This window comes from Takifugu flavidus, chromosome 8, assembly GCF_003711565.1.
Source record: "Takifugu flavidus isolate HTHZ2018 chromosome 8, ASM371156v2, whole genome shotgun sequence".
Taxonomy (NCBI): domain Eukaryota; kingdom Metazoa; phylum Chordata; class Actinopteri; order Tetraodontiformes; family Tetraodontidae; genus Takifugu; species Takifugu flavidus.
This window is the reverse complement of record NC_079527.1, coordinates 13,775,369-13,797,279: the sequence shown is the minus strand read 5'-3', so window position 1 is coordinate 13,797,279 and position 21,911 is coordinate 13,775,369. Positions and strand designations below refer to the sequence as shown.

Below are 21,911 nucleotides of genomic sequence, written 5' to 3'. Positions count from 1 at the left end.
CTAAACAGATGTACAAACTCATAAAAACGTGTCCTATGCTGAGCCTGATCATCGTGTGCATTCTAATGATATTTTAAACGATGTCATCTAATTCTCATGAATGTTTACCTCACCACGGCCTGGGGACACGAAATAGTCGTGATGCACACACGTGACCTGTGTTGGAATGGCTGCACCCGTCCACATCTCGGAATAATGGGCACAAACGGCGTCAGTATTCGGTAAAGCGCATGATTTCACATTCCAGTGACCACAGCGCTCAGGGATTAGGCCCCACAAAGAGGACGGTGCTGGCAGGAGAGGATAACAGACATGGAAGTCATGCGGGAGAGGGAGCCCGAGTCAGCTGACCTGCCTCCCCCGCCGTTTCACAATCAAACTTCTTTTCTTGAAACAATGCATCGGGAGGGTGAAGCCTCACCTCCTCGGCGCGCCGCTTCGTGTCCCGTGGACGCGCCACCGGAGAGTCCTGCGGGTCTCTAGCGACGCGCTGTGGCGAGCGGTGGAACTGCACCCCGCTCCCCGGGTCCAAACCCCGGATTAAAAAACACCAAATCCATCTTTGTGGATCAGTTTTGACATTTTATTACTTCCTGTACAACACAGTACATGACAGACACAAAACGAATTAAAACATCAACAGAGGAACTAACAAAGGGCACAATCATATTTAACTCTTTACTGCACTTATGTGCTCTTCAACGGCCTGACATTAGAAATGTTGTCTTATAACAGCAATAAGTGACCAACAGTGATACATTTCACCTCTTTAAAAGCCATAAATGACTCAACAAATAATTCTTTTCTACAATCTCCAGTGAACTGATGTTCAATTATGATGAAAAAAAAAAAAAGAGATCAATTATATACCTCAATCAAGTTCGTGACGCGATTTGTCAAATAATTTTGAAGTCTTTGACTTTGGATTTAACACTTGCGGAGCCCCGACATTCAGACTAGAATATATACATCTGAGGCAACAGGAAAGAGAGAAAGATTTCTTCCTGCAATAAAGTTTTAAAAAAAAAGAAAAAAGAAGCAGTTTTCAACACATCAAATGGTAACAACTTCAAGCATGTTTGTGTAAAAAGGCAACACAATAAATAAAAATGGCACAAAAGGCTGACGGATGCAGGAAATGTGGCGCGAAACATTCACAGGGAACTAAAGCGGACAGTAACACAGGCGTGGATCAAAACAAGACAACCTAAATACAGACGGAGGAAGAGTATGATAGTTTTATATAATATTTGTATTTACAAGCTTTTGTACAACCGGGGACATTAAAGGGGGGGCTTATTGAGCAGAACAATCAGATCATGTAATGCACCAAATATAAACCTTGTAAACATCAAATCTCACCTTTTATCTCGCTCAGATTTCATTTTTATTCGACAGCTCCCACGTGTGGTCCTTTCTTTAAGGCATAGGCTATTTGAAATCATCCAGATTAACTGGGAAGGTTTTGCCTCAGTCGGGAATAAGAGAATTGTCACAGCAAACCCCCAGAGACACCCCCCCCCCCGCGGTGGATCCGCTCAGCTAGCAGGACAGTTATAAGATTTCTTCCACCCCGTGAGCAAAGATCATGACCAGGCCAGGCTCCAGGATCATGTCCTCCCCCATGTGCTGATTCTCACAGGCCATCACCACCACCGCCTGCTTGCCGGGGATCTGCTTGGCCACGTAGTTCTCGTAGTAGCGCCTGTTCATCTGCCGCGTCTCCAGCGTGGCCAGGCCCTGCGGCCAGTTCCGCTCGTGGGCGTTCTCGATCAGGTCGTTCACGATGGAGTGGGGGCAGCCGCTGTCGATCAGGGAGCGCTTGATGACGGCCTGCAGCACGGCGTCGGGGGTGGAGATCATGCCGCCCCAGCGGGTCACCCTGGCCGGCTGCATGGAGTTCACCCATCTGGAGACACCCAGAGCACAACAATAGCCATCAACTAAAGACGCAACAAACCTCGGGGACGTAGTCAGTTCGGCTCTTTTGCTACTTTCACACGGTGCAATGTTGCCAAAACAACCCCCCCCCCCCGGAGATTTAAAGTTGCCCCACAGCACCAGGTCAGACACTGAGCTGACTCAATTAAAAGCAGCCCTGATGGGAGACGTGACGACCCTCTACACAGACGGAGAAGTCTTGTTTACACTAAGCAGCACAGTTTGGATTAGAGTAGAAGGGCCTGGGTCTGGCCTGGGGGGGGGGTGGATGGGGTCGAGATGGCCGCACCAGTTACATAAGCAGCATTACGCCACTGCAGCCATGTAACTGGCCAGTTTACTCAATAATGAAGGACGGGACACTGACGAGGTCTGACGTGTGCTGAAATGTAACAGAGAAGCACAAACATCCTCTCTCAGCATCCAGTCGTATCCAGAGGCCACGACGGGGCAGGAAGGTAAGGAGCTGCACCCCCACGGAGGGCGGTGTCTCTAAGACCGTCCAGTAAGGAACCGACCGCTCTCAATCTCCCGTTAGCCACAGAGCTGCTCCAGGACTCCACATTCAAACACAACAGGGGGTGGGATTTGTCTCTTTTTCTTGTCTTTCTGGACCAGTGTTTGTTTGGCTCTTGCGTCATCACTGATCTTTCCTCAGTTACAACAAGGAAGTGACAGAATAATGAATCGAGGAACTCGGAAAAACGGAGCAAACATGGAGGCGAGGTCGGACACGTCCCTGCGTATAAAAGTTAGAGAAACCAGGAGGCAAACTTACTCCAGGATCTCGTTGTACTCGATGCTCTCCTCCAGGTTCTGCAGGTTAGGGTTCGCACTACGGATTGCCCTCATGTAGGCTTTTAGCAGCTGAATGTCTCGTTTCTGGAAATTAAAAATTATTTTTAGGCATCGGCTTAATCCAAGAAGATAAAATGTGCTATTAAATTATTGGGCCCTGTGTGTTTCGCTTAATTTCAGCGCTTAATTAACAAGCCCCTCACACAATTACATCCCAAAACCCATTAAAGTAACTGGAAGGAGGAGGAATGACTCAGGACATAAAGTGGTTGCTGTTTAAAAAAGGAATATTCTGATGACTTGCTCCAAACCTGTTTTTCAGACGACTGCCAACATTGACATTCTTACTTGTTCTCCCAACTGGTGTTTGTGTTCCGCTACAGTTTTCTCCAACTCTGAGATCTTAGTTTGTTGCTGCTGAACGACGCTCCTCAGGTGTTTGATGCAGTTGTGGTTGGGCAGCTCGTCTTTGGGCATCTCGAGGCTGCAGGAATGTGGAACGTGAGAGTTTTTAGGTTCATCGAGTGGTTATTTCTCAGCTGGCTGAAGCTCTTCCCACTGTTATTCCTCAGAGGTGACACTATTACACACTATCCTGTGTAATCAAAGAGCCCCGGGCCAGTAGAGTTCTGGTGACATTAAAACCCAGAATCTTTTGTTGATTATGCCGTGTGCCTTATATAATACTTACTTAAGAAAGACCTCGGGGGCGGTTTTATGCTAATTAGTGACAACAGCCGTGGTCACTCACCCACACCCCTCTTCGCAGTTGACGGGCCTTTTAGGATTGTGCTCGCAGTCCTTCAGGTGGGACTGCAGCTGATCCAGCCGCAGCGTGGCCGTGCACCCAAAACCAGCGTTGTCACAGCTGATCTGGAGCTTGGACAGCATGTTGCGCATGATGCGGGGCACGGGACGGAGGTGAGCAAGGGTCACGACGGTGCGGTCCACCGGGCAGATCTGCTGCTGGGCGAACCACTGAGTGATACACGCATTGCAGAATGCATGTTCACAGTGTGGGGCCTGAAACGCAGGGAAACGTGAGACACATTTGATAGAAAGGAGGACCACAGATGTGACGAACATGGACCTGCCTGCACTGGTTCTTCAAGTACTCCACTACATATGGGACACAGCAGGTCTTCATCCACCTCTCCCTGGAACCTCGTAACGTCGTACCCCATGGTACATTACGGAGACCCAACACCTGCAGATGAGCAGACACCAAGTACAGTTGAAATGCTGAAATGCGACACCACATGGCTCCAGATTCTTCATACATATAAACGACTACCTCAGTCACAAAAAGCGTGAAATGCTTCCATTCAGCCCGTGATATGCTGCTGATATATCATATCTGTCTGAGACAAAACCGCTCCCTGCAAACAGTGGGGATATTCTGGTTAGTTTAGGGTTATATTGATAGCGGGAGAATATATTTACCAAGACTCATTTTTAAACGGGCCACATCACAGCTCCGTCTCAACAACAAAGCACAATCCCGAATATTTGCACTGTGATGAAGGTGGTTTCTAAAATCTAATGTGTGGGAACGCAGCATCCCGCTGTCCCGGCAGCCTGGAGGCTGACCTCATTTCGAGGGAGACCGAACCTGCCGGTACAGAGGCGATGAGCGGAGCCTTTCCTCCCATCGCCCCAGCATGTCCTGCGGATAAGCTAACGTGCTAACCGTTAGCCACGGGTCAGACCGAACCGACTCCTCTGCGAACGCGCTTTAGAGGTGAGGGGGAGCAGGACTGCAGCCCCAATAATCAGACGGATGGCGGAGTTCAGGAGTCGGTATGGCGATCACGTCAGCATTTAAATGTCTGATAGCAGCTAATTAGCATTAGCAGCTGCTACCTTCCCGTTACCTACCCTTCCAGCTAACCAGGCATCCGTCTGGTTTAAACGTAAAAGCAAGTTAAGGTTAACACTACTTGACTGCGAAAAAACACGAAAAGTGTGACTTGTACTTACTTAAACATGTAGCAAAACGGAGCCCGGTCGCAATATTTGCGTATTTTCACACGTCCCACTGCCACCAGTAGCTCGCTGGCTCGTGCTACATCCTACGCTGGCGTCATGACGCAAGCGGCGCTGACGTCATGACGCAAAGCGTAATTTTGTTGCCCATTTTTCGAAGAAACCAGAGATGAAAATTAGAGTTCGTCAGTGTCACTAAATGATTTAGAATAATTAAATACAGCCACACGTAAGAGCTAAAAGCTGAATAAACATCAATGCTAAACTTGCAACTGATTTACAGTAAGGTTTAGTTTCTCGAGTTTTGACATTTACAAAATGTATTTCTTTTGAAACTACAAATTTACATGAATTCAGCTTTAGAGACTTGTGAAAATCTGAAGGAAAACAAACCAGACTACAAAAATATTTAGCAATAGCACTTTATTGAACACAAACAATCCTAAGCCACAATACTGAATGACAAGACCAATTGGCTGCAGCAAACATTTTATAAAATAGATTCAGGTTTCATGTCACTAAATTATTTTTTTCTTTTAACGTCAGAAAGACAGATGCAGGTTTTTCCAAAACAGTGAATGATCTTTTACATATTTAACATTTTTGTAACAAATCATCATTCACATGTTCACACAAAGGAATAACAAGGCAAAGTGCTTTCAGGATTGCATTGTCGAAAAGAAGAAAAAATAAACAAAGAAAACAATGAATGGCTTGAGGTTTAGGTCAGACGGTGGGTGGGTGATGGGGACGGGGCTGGTCCTGTCCGGGGTTTGAGTGGGTTTTTGGATGCTGGGGGGCTTGTTCTAATAAACAACCTCAAACCTTTCACGTTGTCCTGTACCCCTTGTTGTCAAACTTGAATGAAAAGAATGTTTGGGCACCTATTCTAGCACATTTTGGTTTGGAGGACAGATGGGGGTGAAGGCTGGAGGGGTTGGAACACAATTACAAATCCAGCCGACTCCCTTCCTGTGGTAATAACACATGCAGGACAATTTATGGCTGACCCCTGATGAAGCTGTAGGTGTACCAGACAGGGAGGAATATGCATGAGAGGAAAGCAAAGGAACAAATGCCTTTAAAACCCAAACCAAAAAAAGCTAATGCAAGGTTATTTTCAAGATTCCTCTGACCATTCACCACTGAATGTTAAAGGGGGTAGACTATCATCAGAATCTGCATTGAAACATTGTCTGGCTTCACATTCCAGTGGTATTTTGTCGTATAAATGCTTTTCATAAATATTTTTTCCAACGTCCAACAGACATATATACACATACAGCACATCCAAGCACACTTTTCATGTAGAACTACCATTGCTTATGATAAATCTGTATTCCTGTACTGTCAAGACATTTTTTTTATTAACTAATTTTTTTTTTCCAGAGTGGATGGAGAGACAAACAATACGCAAGGCTGCAAAACAAGGAGGTAGGAGAAATGCTACTGAAAAACAGCAAGTGATGCTAACATGATCATTCACTTAGATAACAGCGAGTTACGCCAGACTCCAGCTCGGCCTCTTGGGCTGCGCTGAAGCTAGCAGTTGCTAATCCAGTCAGAACGCTGGTCGAGTCACTCGGGACCGTTCTGGAAAAGCATTTCCATTTTTTCCTCCCCACCAATTTAGCAGAGATGTCCACCATTAACCCCACGATGGAACCGGCCCGTGCGCACGTCTCGCCCAAAACTCCGGGCGAGGACGACAACGGCGGACATTTGGGCTAAAAACATGCTGTGGTGGGTCAAGCGTTTCTGGACTGGCCTAGCATCTGCGGTGATATCCTAATTGGAGAATTGTTTTTTTTTTTGTGTGACTTCATCCTCTATATCCTATTGTAAAGTTGGCTAAGTTTACCAGAATGACTTTGTTGGTCCTGTTGTCATCACAGGTGTGGAGAACATGCTGCTGGTGATGGCACTGACTCCTTTACACACAGTAGAATAGTAGCTTTGCAGATTTGTAAATGAGGTAATCAGCGTTAGGCTAAATAGGGAACCCTGTCATTGACACACAAGCTTACTTCATTCACCAGCAAAGCAAAAACAAAACAAACAATAAAACATAAAAAAAAGACTTCCTCAATCAGCGGGACAGGACTGCAGAAACTAAAATCAACTTTGGAATGTCGAGTGGACTAGCCAACTTATTTTTATTTATTTTTTTAAAACTTTAAAATTTTTCATGAAGGTGCACTGTAAAACTATTTGATTGTAACTCATCACATGCCCTGAATCAGAGTCCTTTCTCTCGTGACAAGGGCTCCTTTGTATTCCCCCCCAGATAAGCCACTCAGAGAAAAACAGGCAATCCAAACCTTTTTTTTTTTTTTTTTTGAATGAATATCAGTGAATTAAGGCTGCCCTCAGCAGCAGATCAGCGCCTGCTTCAAGTCCAGTTGTGAGAGGATTGTTAATAGCTTGTGAGTTGAAATGAGGTGGAAACATCTACAGTGAAGCAGACCAAAAGTAAACACATTAAGGGACTACCGTTGCTAAAATGCCACAAAACATGCAGTATACATCCTTTCCTACAGGAGGCTACTCCTAATAGCACATTCAAGGGGGCTCGTAATGGGCAAATTGTCTGATATGGCTCTGTTTCAGAGTGATCGAGCTTGGTGTGAGACGGTTGTGGACTCACAGGAGCAAGAAGAGAGAGAGAGAGAGAAAATAAAAAGGATTGCTGCCTTATTTCACCTGCAAAAATACTTTGTGTCATTCATTTCAACCTGTTCCAAAAACACCGGCAGGTGTTGTGAACATTGTGTTTTCCTTTTGTGTAAATACAGTTCCCCGTCAGGACACATCCTCTGCTGGTGAACAAACGGCACTTTCGAGGGGAATGTTTCTCAAAAAACCACAATCACGGGACCTCCGAGTAACAAATTCTGAGAACACACAGGCTATACAGTAGATAGAAATCTCAAGAGTTTAACTGTACAAGCTTTAGGCTACACACTAAAAAGGGAGGGACATGTTAGAACCCTTAATGCTCAACATTGAAAACAAATATAAGGCATTTCATATTTCCTTTTATCCGCATACATCACTGACAGCAGGTCTAAATATTTCGGAGAGAGAAATCATTCAAGGAGGAGGAGGAGGATGCATATACACATCTACACATGCAAATGAACATGTCTACTGGCTACAAACCAGAAGTCCAGAACTACAATACCATCAAAGTCCATCTGTAAGGAGGAGGAAAAATAATATATGCACCTACTCCACACCGTCAGTCAACTTGTGCACAGTCCATTCTCTGAGCAGGCAGCATTTAAAGTTGGACATTGATCACAGTTTTAAGAATGGAATATCAAAAACACTCCACTGTCAAACGCCGCCTTTCTGAGCGCAGAGGACCGCTGAAAATCCCGTTTGGCTACAGACGAGCGGCTTTTGGTGTTAACGACGACAACAACAACAAAAAAAGGGGCAGATTTTTTTTTTCCCAACTGAGGAAGCAATGATAAACAAAAGGTTATTGCACTTTTTATCTTTTGTCTATTTCAAAGGAGGTCAGCTTAAGATTCATGCCTTAAATGTTGCGGTAAGACGACAAATGTTACGTCACTTCTATAGTATGATCACACCGTTATTAACACTGCACACAGCTACTACTGCAACCCTACTTGTGGTCAAGTCTATCCTAAGAAACACAAAACGTTCTCTACAATCAATTTGCAACACAGCCACAACAAAGTTCGCCCGACCGCGATCTCGTACGCGGGCGCCTCGCTTTGTGGTTTTGGGTACAGATCATCGAGGAAAAACCCAAGAGCCGACGCCGCGTTCAGGTGTTGTCGTGATCGGCTCGGGAGTCAGACGGTCCAGATTCCTCCCGTAGTCGCCTAAATTTGGGTTACGGGTTCCTTCGCTCCCGTGGGGGAGGGGCGGAGCCAAGCCAGTCCCGGGACGCCTTCTTTGGAGTTGTGCTTTTGTAGTAGTGATCTGCATTCGTTCGAGTTTTGATGTGCCCTAAATCGCAGCTGTTCTGTGCAATTTATTCTGCCACTTAAAGGCAGCGGCCAGTCACTGGAGACGCAGAGGAATCGTCCCCCCCCCCCCCCGATCACGCTGGGTTGAAATAACTGCGGTCGGAGGGAATAATGAGCCCATTTTTTAATAGCGTTGTATGTTCAGTGTAATTTCCTTTTCCCATTATAAGGCTTGTGGGAAATACAAATGGAAGACCGTACCTTTCGGCAGTAACAAATAAAAGGCACCATGCCACCACTGTGCTCAGTATTACACAGGTCTTATTGGTGGGGGGGCGTGAAGGACCGAGGTGTTTGGGCCGACAAACACCTTTAATTAGCCTGTACCCTCCATGAACCCTATATGACCAGCCCCCGATAACTTCTGTGGGTATGATGGAGCAAAACATGATTAATTACAGTTTTCTGGTGTGTGTGTGTGTGTGTGTGGGGGGGGGGGGTTCTAGATGCTGAACAGTCACTCAACAACAGGGCTGAATCGCCGTGACGAGCGTTGGGGAAAACGAGCCGTCGCGGAGGACAAATGTTATATCAGCGATGAGGTAAAACTGCAGGTCCAATAAAGAGCAGAAGGTACAGTTGGCTGCCCTTTAGCAAGGCAGGGACCAGGGTTAGCCTGCCGACACCACTCTAACACCCCCTCTCTGATTTAGGCTGGTTTAAGCAGAATTACACTATCCACAATTATACGGACCACATTTTAGCATATCCAAATTACTCTACTGTCAATAGATCTGGTCTTTTTTAGACACACCATTATTCTTCCCAGCCTTCCTCTCCTTAACAGATACGCCAACGTTGATTGTTTACAAGTGAATTCTGAATTAATTCATTCACAGTGGCAATATGGCAATATCCTAACCCCAGAACAATCTCTGCAACCATGGCAACCCCGAGCTATGTGCTACCGCGATGGATTTGTGTGCTTCTCGACATGCAAACGACGTCTTCAAGACCCAAATGATCAGAATGTGTCAGCTTTCCAGCAACCCCACGAAGCAGCACAACTCGACAGGTGATGCGAGCTCCGATCACGCGCTGCCAGGTATCACTTCCTTTTTTTCCTCCTCTCAGCTTTTTAAGGCAAAAGGCTCAACAGTGGATCAGAGAGTTGAATTGAAATTTGCCAGTCGCTTCAAGTACGAACCGAGACATCCGTCGAGGCAAATCAATTCTGTACTGGATGCACCATTTTTGGACATCAGTCCCCCCCCCCCCCAAATAAACCATCAATAACACAAGCTAAGGGTTTGCTTTGCTCCTACCGAAGGGTTAACTGATTCTTGGGAACCATCTAATCACAAGAGACGTCGATCCACACCAAATTTAACAGATTTCTTGCATTTAAGTACTAAAGTCACATGCAAATATTTATATAGTTCGGGTGACTGAGAATAAAATGGGTGAAATTACACGTAGCGCTAAATAAATCCCGCCGATGTTCAACAGTTACTGACCGTGTATGAGTTGTGTCTAAAGGCAAATAAAGGTTTTCTATGGCACTAAATGGGTGTAGCTTAGGTGCATTTCTGTCAAATATAGGCTATTGACACGCGTGACCATGTCCACTGTAGACATTTTTGTCCCTCCTGTTCTACTGTACTGTAAGGCATTCTCAATGGAATGGATGGACGTGAAGATTGACTTCATCTTCACTCTCGCCACGGGCTACACGGCGTGTAGGGCGAGCGAGAGGAGCGCTGTTACAGCAGGCCTATATTCCAACAATAATGCCAAGACAAAAACCCCATCCAGACCCTCAATGCAGGAAGACTACTACGCATACTGTAGAATATTAGGTTATTACATGCTACCTGTAGAATCACGTCAAGACAAATGAAGAGCGGCAGTTTAAAGTCGGGAGAAAGCCAACTGTCCTGCTCTTAACTGACCCTACATTCATTTCAGTCAGTAAATTCATGGCTCAGATTTGATGGTCAGACTGTAAACTGCTTGAATGCATAAATCCACTGCTGCTTCTCCACACATTTTGGCAAACAGGCCCCATTCGTGACCAAAGATTATTAACATCTAACCCGCATTTTTAAAAAAAAAAGAAAAAAAAAAGAGAGAAATCTTCCATTGGCATTTATGCTATGATTTAGTGAATTGGCCTGAACGGATGGCAGTGCAATATTTGTGCTGCACACTATTACACACACTCACTATTGCTACAATTGGACCTTTCATTGCTTTCTGGTTCCGACACTGGTTAAACTGGGTAGGCGCCACTTGGTCAGTAAACACATGACGGACTGGGCCGTCTCTCCTACGTGCCAGTAAAACGTAAAGCCCGATACTTGGAAACGTGCACCGTGTACGGCGGCTGGGGCGGAAGCTCCGTCTGTGGTGCAGAGAAACACGATCCCTCCTGAATGGACAGCACCTACGAGCCGCTGAGCGGGGGGGGGGGGTGAGGTGCGTGGAAGGGCCCGCCTGAATCGCTGACTCTTAAGTGACTTTAAGGCTGACTCACTAACAGAAGGCTGGGTAACGCAACCTCGTCACAAGACGGGAAACCAACCAGAGGGCAGTGGACACTCTTCTGAAGTTCTTGATTACAGTATTTCCTTAAAAACACACTCGTTTGTTGCTAGGGTCCGATTTCGTTTGCAACCCTCTCCCTCCCGTGTTCAGCAGCAACACATGCATGTAAACATAAGTACATACACAACATCTGCTCTGGTTCGCACACTTAGAACCTGAATGTACTAAAGTGCGTGCTCTGCTATCTAATTAAGTGCTGTGGGATTTGGGTTAAAAATGGATTAAGTTATGAAACATCCCATCAATAAATGTAGACATTATCGTCCTGCTGAGATCCGCTGCGTCAGCACAGATCCTGAGATTAGCAAAAAACCAAAGTACCTATCCTTAATTACGATGACGGCGATATAAATGTCATCCTAGAACATCTAAAATCGAGTAAAAGAGCAAAAGGATGCAGGTCACCGATTTGTTCAAGGTCATTTCATCCAGGTGTGGAGGACTACCCAAATGTCAGCTACAATTCTACAACTTCTTACTGCTCTGAAATTTAAGCTCAAGTAAACAGACGCCAGACTCTTTGCAGGGTTGTCGACGACATAATCCCGGTCTAGGTCCTCATCTCTCATCCAGACGTGTGCAACCGGGTCACTTCGACACCGTCGGATACGAAGCGCCCACGCCAATGAAAACGATCCGACTCAGTGTACTTTAACCACCAGCAGATGGCCTTAAAGAAGAGGAAAGGAAAAAGTAGCATAGATATAACGTCTAAGAGTCACAAACAGCTCTAGTGGTCCGATACAATCATTTTTAGGATGCTTATTACCCGAAATGTGATGAGGAGACGAGACAAACACCTTAAAAGCACATATTTGGATATCTGCTATTCCTGAAATCTTTACAGGTATTGGCCTACGCAAAGATCCCCCCCCCCCATTTACTTCTACGCCAGACGCCAACACCCCCCCCCCCCGGTCACCGATATGTCTGGGACGTGTTTAGATATGCAGGGTAATTAATCTATCCCACCAGGTGAAGCCGAGATTCAACGCCACTGCTATCAAAAGGGTGGGAAATGATCTCAGGGCCGATCCAAATGAAAGCGATGTGTTACGGAAGGCATGGGTCAAAAAGGCATTTCATGAGATGCCGTACAGGCGATCCAGTGCATTTGGTTGACACTGACAGTAAAATGCCCGGCACACAGAGCCATTCGTCGAGTCTACAGGATATTTTTCATGGAATACTTCAAAACAAAAAGGGGAAAAAAAGAAAAAAAAAAGAAGAAAAAACCCCAAAAACTCAAAGACATTCCAGGGAAACAAAAGCCCTTGTGACAGTGATTGTCTATTTAATAACATTAAAAAAAAAAAAAAAGAGGCCAAAAGAAAATATTGCTTGAAAACTGCCCAATGATGTTTATCTGTTCAAAATGATCAGATTTGACCACCAAGAAGTTGCGATATGAGCTATTAGATGTTTAAGACGACTTCACCAGCTCCAAGAAACACTCCTTCAGTCGTAGCTAATAAAAATCAGAACGCCGTTGGCCAGTTCAAACGCAAACGCCAAAAAAGAAAAAGAAAAAAATTACTCTTGATTGTTCTCTTTCGATATTTAGGCCATTCGAATTCTGAGTAATTTCCAAGAAAAAGAACAACAACAAAAAGAAAACACTGTTAAAGAGATGGGAAATCAATTGAAATGGCTTGTTCATTTATGTGCTCAGATATATGACGCTGTGATGAGGTGTTGTTGGCAGATATTACTAGTAAAGCCTTCATCTAGAAATAAACAAGGCCTCAGTCAGTCACTATCCTACAGTTGTTCTCTAGTCCTACAAAAAGAGAACGTTAGGCCTACGGACCCTGGGTGAAGATGAAGCAGCTGCTAAACGAGTTGACGAGGTATATCAAGATCTATTGTCTCTCTCTGTACAGTACAGTTCAGCTCAAATAAATAATTTATAGCCATAATAGTGTTGATCAACTTTGGTCATAAGTTATATGCTTAGAAACATTCTAGCTTAACACTTATTTAGCATCTTTGAAACGTAAAGTCAGCAGTAAGAACAAATCGGTGTTACCATGCCGACCCGACCGTGGCGCTCCTCCGCGAGGAGGCGTGCTAACGTACTCAGCAACGACACCAACTTTTTCCGAAAATGCCAAAAAAAAAGAACTTTTTTTTTCCTTTACACAACGGAATTAACACTTTTGTGACCCTTTTCCTAATTTGTTTTCAGATTGTTTCGTAGTACACAAGCATTGCACACTTTTTTTTTTTTTTGCTTTTTTTTTTCCCTTGTGTGGTTCCTTCATAAAAATCTAGGCTAATGGACAATTCGAGAACAAAACGCAATAAAAAGGGAAACGATAAATGAACGAACAAACGCTTTGATCATTCTTTTGGGAAGGCTCCGCGTTCCTCTACAAGGTCACTGCAACCGTTTAAGGTTGATATGAACTTTGAAGATATGGAGAGCGAGAGACACAGCGAATCCGTGCTCTTAGATGTCAGTTATAAAACGATGTCAACACAGATTTAAAGGGTTAAATGGTTTCAGAGACGGCCGGATTGCTTGTGTTTGTTCTGGATGCCACGCTTCACCCGAGTGACCTTGTAGATGAACAAAGCCTCTCGAACTACTGGGAGATGGAGGAATGGGATCTAATTGCATATTAGGTTTGACTGCACCTCAAGAGAAGACCAAACATTCACGCACACGCACAAACACACACACACATACGTAGAACAGACATGTGGGTGGGTGGGTGGGTGGGTGCTCTCCTGGTCCCTCTGGCCCCATTTTAAAGGGATCCTCCCCCCCGTGGTGGTGACGACAGTGACAGCAGCTGACTGAGGGGGAGGACGGGGGAAGCAAGAGCTCACTCAGACAGACACCCATCCAGGCCAACCGGTGCACCGTGACGGTCTTTGACGTAGCCGTTGTGGAGGCCGTTGCTGGGCAGGGGGACGCAGGTGGCGGTGATGCCGCAGTGCTTCAACAGGTTGAGACCTGGGGAGGGGGAGACGGTGGGGGAGGAGCAAGAGCAGGAGGAAGGGTCCCGCTGGGGGAAAGGCTTCATGGTGGAGAGGATCAGAGCCAGGCAGTCAGCCACATCCTTATTGGGAGCACAGGCCAGAGCTGGGGTGTGGCCTGAGTCACAGGCAAAGCAGACCAGAATAAGTCACTCGCTACCTGAAATGTTCCGCTGCATGATTCTAAAAACCCCAAACGGACTCACCTTCCTCGTCCACAGCCAGCACCGTGGCTCCTCGACTCAGCAGTGCCTGCACCACCGTCGCCAGACCGTTGCGTGCTGCGAGATGCAGGGGCCTAGGAGAGGGCGCAGGAGAGAGCGGGTTATTGTTGACCCCGACATGAAACCCTGGGCAAGCACAGGCCTCCGGGGGTTGGTCAAGGTCGCTTTCCAAGGTTGTCTGATGCTGCTGCAACAAGGGTCGAGGACAACTGGAAACTTTGATTCTGATTTTCCTCTCAGCACTAATGGATAATAGACTGGACTCAGAAAACGGGGAAACCTTTCCTATATTAAAAGGCCGTGCGGCTTCAGCGACTCAAAATAACTCCGACTTGTAATTAGCATCTCGCTATGGAGCTCCTTACATTTGCAGGGCGCTGTTGGTGGCATTTATGAGTGTGGGACTGTGGATCTCTCCCAGAATCAGCAGGGCACACATCTCATGAGCCTGTGGTACAAAACAAAGCCAGGACATTTTAAGAAAGCACTTCTTCTTTTTGTTGGTATAACAGCGACCCCTGAGTAAAGCCCTGACTTTAGCACCGGCTGAAGAGCTCGTACCTTGCTGCAGGCCAGGTGCAGGGCAGTGTTCCTGTTCTCATCCAGCAGTGTCAGGTCAGCCTTGGCCCGGTGAAGGAGGATGGCTGAACGACACAAAGATTTCAGTTCCTCTAAACACAGACACCTGATTCGATATTAAAGCATAAATCCTTCGCACGGTGACCACGGCGTGGGTCTAGCACTCACCTACGGTGCCACTGTGTCCCTTATCAGCAGCTACCATCAGGGCAGAACGTCCACTTTTGTCCACCGTGTTGATCTCTGCCCCGTGGCGAAGCACCAGCTGAAGGCCTGCGACATCCTCGGCGAACGCAGCAGCGTGCAGTGGGGTCCTACGGGCACAGCCAGAGACGTTCCAGTCATCCGATACATCACCCCTTCCTGAGCGACTGGATAGAGGCAACGCTCTCCACCAGTAGTTTGAGATTCAGCATTTGGACTAAACTCCACCCCCCCACTCAAAGGAAATAGCTTTGTTCTTCAACCCCACCTTCCTTTGGCATCTCTGGTGTTGAGCATGTAGGCCCCAGCAGATTCCAACAGCCTCTCTGCAGCGCCGCTATGGCCATTCATTCTGAGTGCAAAGTCAGAAGAAGAAATTAAGGATTTCAGGTGAAGGGAGACAAAAATGAACAAACAACGAGAATGTCCTGGGTTGATACTGACAGAGCACAGTGCAGAGGGGTGAAAGGGTTTCCATCTTCGTGGATAAATGTTTTGAATTCAAGTAAAACCTCCAAACAGTCTTCGTGCCCTGAGGAGAGGAATCACCACAGGCTTCGTTAGTCACGACAAATGCGGCGATTTTTAGCCTTAAAGCTGCCCGGACCTTTGTACGCGGCCCAGTGTAGCGGGGTGTATTGTTTGTTGTCCAGCAGTTTATCCTGTGGGTCTGTTGCCATGGCAGCCTGCACCAAGCTGGCCAGGATCTCAGTGTGGCCTCCAGATGCGGCGTAGTGCAGAGGTGTACTACCCTGGGTGTCCCGACACAGCGCAGAAGCTTTGTGCTCCAGCAAGGCCGTCACACAATCGTCGTGACCCAACAACGCCTGAGCGGAGCGGAGGAAAAGAAGAGGCAGTTCTCAGTGGAATAAAATGTTTCTAGGATTGTTCTCAAGGAGGACGGCAGCAGTAGGAAGACGTTCTTATTCTAAAAGGTTGGTTTTTTTTACACTTCTGTCATTTTTAAAGATGTCTTTAGGGATTATGCTAACCGGAGGAATCGTGCAGACTCCTGTGGTCTGCTACGTACTCAGCAGGACTCATCTACCATCAGGCTGGGTTTCAAAAGCAGTTTGACTCACTCCTCTGTGCAAAGCTGATCTGCCCCTCTTGTCCTTTGAATCTGGCAATGCTCCCTTCGCCAACAGGAAGTGGACGCAGTCAGTGTGACCTCCCAGAACAGCGAGCATCAGAGGGGTCCTGGAGACAGCGGAGAGGGTGATGAAGACATCGTCACCCGACGGTTGGACGAAATCTTGACCAATAAAATGAACTCACTGGCCGTATTTGTCTGCAACGTTGGTCAGATCCCCCTCCTCTCCGTAATCAATCATCATGTGCAGACACTCCGAGTGACCGTTGGCAGCTGAACCAGGTCCAAACGAGAGAATTAACGCCAAATAGCCCCAAAACACACAACTGCCCAGCCGGCAGAATCATACCTGCGACATGAATTGGAGTCCACATGAGGCGGTTATCGTTGAGGAGACAGGAGGCGCCCTGAGCCAGCAGCACCTCCACACAACGGGTGTAGCCTTTCTGAGCAGCCAAGTAGAGCACCGAACGGCCTGCGGCGTCCTGCATATCTACATAGGCTGCAGTCTCTGTCAGCACGCGCAGCGCCTGCCAGTGTCCCTTATCAGCCTGACGAGCGCCGGGAGGAGTTAGGATTGCGCACAGAGTGGACAAAAACGTTGCAAATTTGGTTTTTTTAAGGCGAGCACTTACAGCGAGATGCAGCGGACTGACTGGAATACTGCTCTCTATGTCTCCAAGTGCATTAAAAGACATCTCCAGGAGCTGGAAAAATGAAAGATCGTGTCAGAACGATACAAAGAATTTGACTAAAAGCCAAAACAACGGAGTGAAATCGTTCAAATTCAACCAGATGGCAGAGGAATAAACACGGCCTACTCACCAACTCTAGGTTCTGCTTGTTGCCATGGTAAGCTGCATAGTGAACAGCACTGTAACCCTTTGAATTGACCATCGATGGATCAGCACCATTGTCCAGGAGATGCTCCAAGCAGCTGGAATGCAAAAGCCGGTTGTTTTGTTAACGATCCTGCCGTCAGCTCATCGAACCAGATGAGATCCGAACTCACAAGTAAGACTCCTTCGCCTCTTCCTCGTTGTTCTCGTGGTTCCCAGAAAATTGTCGATCGACTCTGGAAAAAGTTCAAATGTACAACCTTCTGTTTATATTCTGTGCGTGTTAAATACGGCGTTCTGCCGCGTGTTGCGTCTCCAAACCTGCTGAAGGCTTGGGAGGCGGCAGCGTAGTGCAGGGGAGTACAGCCGATCTGGTCAGGCTCATTGACCTCAGCGCCAGCGCTCACCAGGGCCACAGTGCACTGATACCTCCCGTTAGCAGCCGCGTAGTGCAAGGGTGTCCTGTAAGGCAACGAGAGTGGTGGGAAAACGAATTTAACGCTCGCTAATCGGGAAAAAAACGGTGGCAAAAAGAGGCCTCGAGGGGATGAATGGAGACTCACCTTCCCATTATGTCCCTCTTATTCAGATCAGTACCACTACTTAAGAGCAAGTTCAGACATTCAACATTTCTGCCAAGAGAGATAAACACATAGATTAAAAAATGAAATCAAACCCCTCAGCTAACGACTTCACAGATCCACAGAAAGAAAATGAAAAATGACGGGGATGTTTAGAGGTAGAAAATAGCACGTAGATCTATTTTTGATCTCCCGTAAAATTCAGCAGAACCTCCTTAACCTCCAATTAAGGTGGTAATTTCATTCCACGTTTATTTGTTGAGGAGCAAAGTTAGAATTAAAATCTGATTTGTCAGTAAATCCACAGCCTTCCTCGCGATTTCAGGACCACATAATTACACCACAATCAAGCGACAATTGCGTAAATGGGAATGAATTAATAAAATAGGAGGAAAACATCACCAGCAAACAAAGCGCCACCTTCTGAACGGTCCAACTGTGAAAACCCCCATTTTAAAAAGCCTGTCTTTGCACACGGTCATTGTGGGGGAGGTTTTTAGCTGCAGCTCTACGGCGGTTCGGGCCTTAATGCTCGCTCCGATGCACATTATGCAAATCAGCCCCAAACAGAGTTTGGAGCCATCGCAACAGCCTCTTACCCTCCAGAGGCAGCAGCGTGTAGACAGGTCCTCCCAAAGTTGTCAGGGGTGTTTATGTCAAACCCAGCCGATAGTACGTGTTCCTTACTCATTGATGAGACGATGCTATACAGCTGACCTGATGGGGGGGGGGGAGAAAGACACAGGTGCATATACAGGCGGATGTATGTGCAGATCAAACACCCATCGGTTAAATGAATCCGTACCTGAGGAGAGTAACTTGCGACAACAGTCTGAAAACCCGTACAGCACAGCTAAGTGCAAGGGGAACATTCCATGGATCCCACGTCTGGCAACACAGAACACATGTTTGACCAGGAAACTCGTCTCATAATCCCACGTCTTCCACAGGTAAAAGGGGCGTACCTGGCCGTGTCTGCTCCGTTGGTCATCAGCGTGCTGATCAGCAGCTCGTGGCCGTACTTAGCAGCAATGTGGAGAGGAGTATTGCCATACTTGTCCACACAATCGATCTCCCCACCTAATGGAAACCAGAGGGGACCCAATGACGGCTGCGCCGTGAGGCCGCGCGAAGGCGGACGCGTCTGAATCATTAATACCGTTTTGAATGAGGATCTGAGAGCGTGTGAAGCGTCCGTGAATGGCTGCCATGTGCAGGGGGCTCTTCCCTTCTTTGCTCTGCGGGCCAAAGCAGAGGTTTGCAAATTAAAGTGGCGTCAGATGGTGGACAGTTTCTGCCCCGGCCGTGCCGACCCAACGGCCGGGGGGTGTTGGACAGAGAGAAATGGGGCTGACACGCTATTCAACCGAGAGATGCCCGCTGGAATCGGGAGATGACTCATAGGCGGACAAAGGCCGAGTGTTTTCCCGGGATTAGAAGAGGAGACGGCGCTCGGACCCAGAGCCTGGCAGCCCGCGGAAGAAAACTCGTTAGATCGCCACTCTGGTGAATTTTTAAGCACGTTTATGGGTGCAAACCTATTAAAGCTTTCGATAAAAACAGAGATTTTCCTCCCGGGTTTCAGGGTTATCGGTTTGGTTTCACCGCTCCGTGTTTTCCTACCTGCTGGTTGACATCTGCCCCATTGTTGACCAGCAACTCCAGACAGAGGGCACCGTTGGTGGAGACAGCAGCCAGGTGCAGAGGGGTGTAGCCGCAGTTGTTGGGCTGGTTAACGTTAGCGCCGTGGTTGACCAGCTCGGTGGCCACTGCCTCCTGGCCCATGTAGCACGCCACATGGAGCGGAGTGTTTCCAAATCCGTTGGGCTCATCGATCTGACGGCAAAACACGAGGGCGACCCAAAAGTCAAGACGCTGACAGACCACGGCGACCGCGCACCGTGCCGGCGGAACGATCACGCACCTCTGCCCCCATCCTCAAAAGGTACTTTACAATTTCGATGTGACCGCTCGCCGCTGCGGCGTGGAGGGGGGTGTAGCCCTGCTTGTCCTTGCAGCTTTTGTCGGCACTCCGGGAAACCAACAACTTCACCACATCCGCATGCCCTGTGGACAGAAGAGAGGGGGGGGGGGGGGGGTCACTTCTAAATATCTCCTACAGTCGCTCTGGTGATTTTAGTACCAGGTTCTAAACAAGGAATATATGTGTGGTACCGAGGTAAGCAGCACAATGAATAGGCTGCCTCTCCTTCTTGTCCATGGCGCTCAGGTTGGCCCCTTTGTTCAGCAGCAGCTTCACCATCTGCACCAACAACAGAGACTCTTCAGTTTCGGACGGCAACGGCAACGGCGGGAGGTCAAAGAGCCGAAAAAAACCCCCACCTCCTGAAACCCGCTCTGAGCTGCGTGGTGCAAGGCAGTTCTGCCGGTGCGGTCTGCCATGTTCAGGTTGCTCAGATGGGTCAGCAGCGTCTCGGCGCAGCGGGTGGCGCGGTTGGCGGCCGCCACGTGCAGCGGCGTCTGCCAGAACTTGTCCCGTGCGTTGGCCTCTGCTCCGCGCCTCAGCAGCAGACCGACGACCCTCTGTTTGTCAGGAGGCAACAAAAAAGAGCTCAGGATTTCAGTCACATCTGTCAGATAACTGGACCCAATTAAAGTAGATTTAAAAAAACAAAAACGACTGCTTACTTCATTCCTGGAAGCAGCCGCCCGGTGCAACGGGGTCAACCAGACGTGATCTTTAGCATTTACAGTGGCGCCTGGTACAGAAAGGGGGTTTGTTAGGGTTCTCCACAGTTTCTGATGTCAATCGTCAAGTGTGAGATGTTTCCACGGGCCTCACCCGACTCAATCAGGAGGTCCATTAAATGGACATCACCCACGCAGGCAGCAGCATGAAGTGGCGTGCGTCGCTCTTGGTCCTGCGGAATCATGTCAGGTTCAAATCAAATGCACTGCTGCGTTCAGGCGACCGACTGGGACAAATTCAGCACGATATAATTCGCCTTGCAACAGCAGCACCCCCAACCCCCCACCCCCCCGCCAAAAGGAGAAAAAAAACCCGTACCAGTGCATTGACATCCTCCTTTTTGTGCAATAATAGTTGAACCTCTTCAGCATTACGATTGAAGATCGCCTGGACCAGAGGAGGCTGCAATACAGTAAAAAAAAAAAAGCTTCGTTATTAGCCAGCAGCAATAAGGTCGATTCGGATATCTCTGCAGCACCGTGAGCCAGGCTCCTAAAACTTCAACAATCGTCGATATTATTCAACCTGTAAGAGCAATGCGTATGTATATATTTGCATTTGCGTGCGTTTGCTTGATTTGGAACGTTTCTGATTCCTTCCAGGAAATACACGGTTCCCCAGCGGAGGCCTACAGGGGCCTTATAACACAGCTTACGTCAGCTAGCCGTGCGGCTACAGATAGCCGAGCTGGCCCGGTCCCAGAGCCGAGGCCCAAACCGAGGACAACGTCGGTGCCACCGGGCGAGCGCAGAGCGCCGGCGAATCTCCCTAAACGGAACATCACCTCCCTGATACCTACCTACAAGTGCGCGTCTAGATCTCGATCTAGAAACGAAAAGCACGCCGCTGCAGATTACTACGCAATATGTTGCGCACAAGAGCGGCTCTGTCCCAGCAAATAGACTGCGCCACAGCGCCGAGACGGAGCGCTCTTTTTCCTCCTACCTGGTCTGTAATGTTGAGTACTCCCATCTCCCAAACTCAGCCCGGACGGAGCTCCTTCATGAGGGAAAAACTTGGAGGTATATTGCGGTGCGCTACTGTATCCACTGTTTCAGACTACACCCATAGCTGGTTGCAAAGAGAAATGCGGTCTCGATCTGTCACTGTTGTTGTCTGTATCCTCTGTCTGCGCTGACGATCCTGGCTACGACGGCAGGGGTCCGCCTACAGGCGTGGCGGGCCGGCTTCTCCAGCGAGGGGAAATGGCGCCACCGTGCGGACACATGTCGTATTACATGCGCTTAGTTTAACATTAAGATCTCTTACAACAGCTCCTTTTTTTTTTAAAAAAAAGAAAGAATGAAAAACATACTAATTCCCACCTTTAAAATTACAGAGATAATGCAGTATTTAATAATGGTTTTAGCTGTCTTAATATTGTCATGCAAGCCATGATGCAACGAACTATATGTTCCCT

The 21,911-nt window shown here is 47.6% G+C and overlaps 2 protein-coding genes across 3 annotated transcripts; both read right to left on the bottom strand.

The window, feature by feature from the left end:
* Nucleotides 1-561: 561 nt before the first annotated feature.
* rnf41 (ring finger protein 41) lies at nucleotides 562-4,846 on the bottom strand. Of its 2 annotated transcripts, XM_057040702.1 has the most exons (7): nucleotides 4,720-4,846; nucleotides 4,034-4,118; nucleotides 3,834-3,946; nucleotides 3,491-3,762; nucleotides 3,088-3,223; nucleotides 2,720-2,823; nucleotides 562-1,909 (listed from the first exon to the last, which is right to left on the bottom strand). In XM_057040702.1, exons 3-7 carry the CDS (start codon nucleotides 3,921-3,923, stop codon nucleotides 1,555-1,557), a joined length of 957 nt encoding a protein of 318 aa, XP_056896682.1. In that variant the 5' UTR covers nucleotides 3,924-3,946; nucleotides 4,034-4,118; nucleotides 4,720-4,846; the 3' UTR covers nucleotides 562-1,554. The 2 variants fall into 2 exon arrangements, with proteins under 2 accessions (XP_056896682.1, XP_056896683.1); XM_057040703.1 differs by lacking the exon at nucleotides 4,034-4,118 and having other exon boundaries at nucleotides 4,720-4,844.
* Nucleotides 4,847-5,131: 285 nt separating this feature from the next.
* On the bottom strand, nucleotides 5,132-21,649 carry ankrd52a (ankyrin repeat domain 52a). The gene is made up of 28 exons (XM_057040605.1): nucleotides 21,437-21,649; nucleotides 20,810-20,893; nucleotides 20,585-20,663; nucleotides 20,431-20,501; nucleotides 20,125-20,325; nucleotides 19,957-20,044; nucleotides 19,706-19,848; nucleotides 19,405-19,617; nucleotides 18,941-19,019; nucleotides 18,747-18,861; nucleotides 18,587-18,669; nucleotides 18,381-18,498; nucleotides 17,764-17,832; nucleotides 17,522-17,662; nucleotides 17,374-17,436; nucleotides 17,187-17,298; nucleotides 16,997-17,068; nucleotides 16,711-16,912; nucleotides 16,547-16,634; nucleotides 16,351-16,468; nucleotides 15,876-16,095; nucleotides 15,713-15,800; nucleotides 15,537-15,620; nucleotides 15,233-15,378; nucleotides 15,047-15,129; nucleotides 14,851-14,933; nucleotides 14,468-14,559; nucleotides 5,132-14,379 (listed from the first exon to the last, which is right to left on the bottom strand). Exons 1-28 carry the CDS (start codon nucleotides 21,461-21,463, stop codon nucleotides 14,108-14,110), a joined length of 3,234 nt encoding a protein of 1,077 aa, XP_056896585.1. The 5' UTR covers nucleotides 21,464-21,649; the 3' UTR covers nucleotides 5,132-14,107.
* Nucleotides 21,650-21,911: the final 262 nt, after the last annotated feature.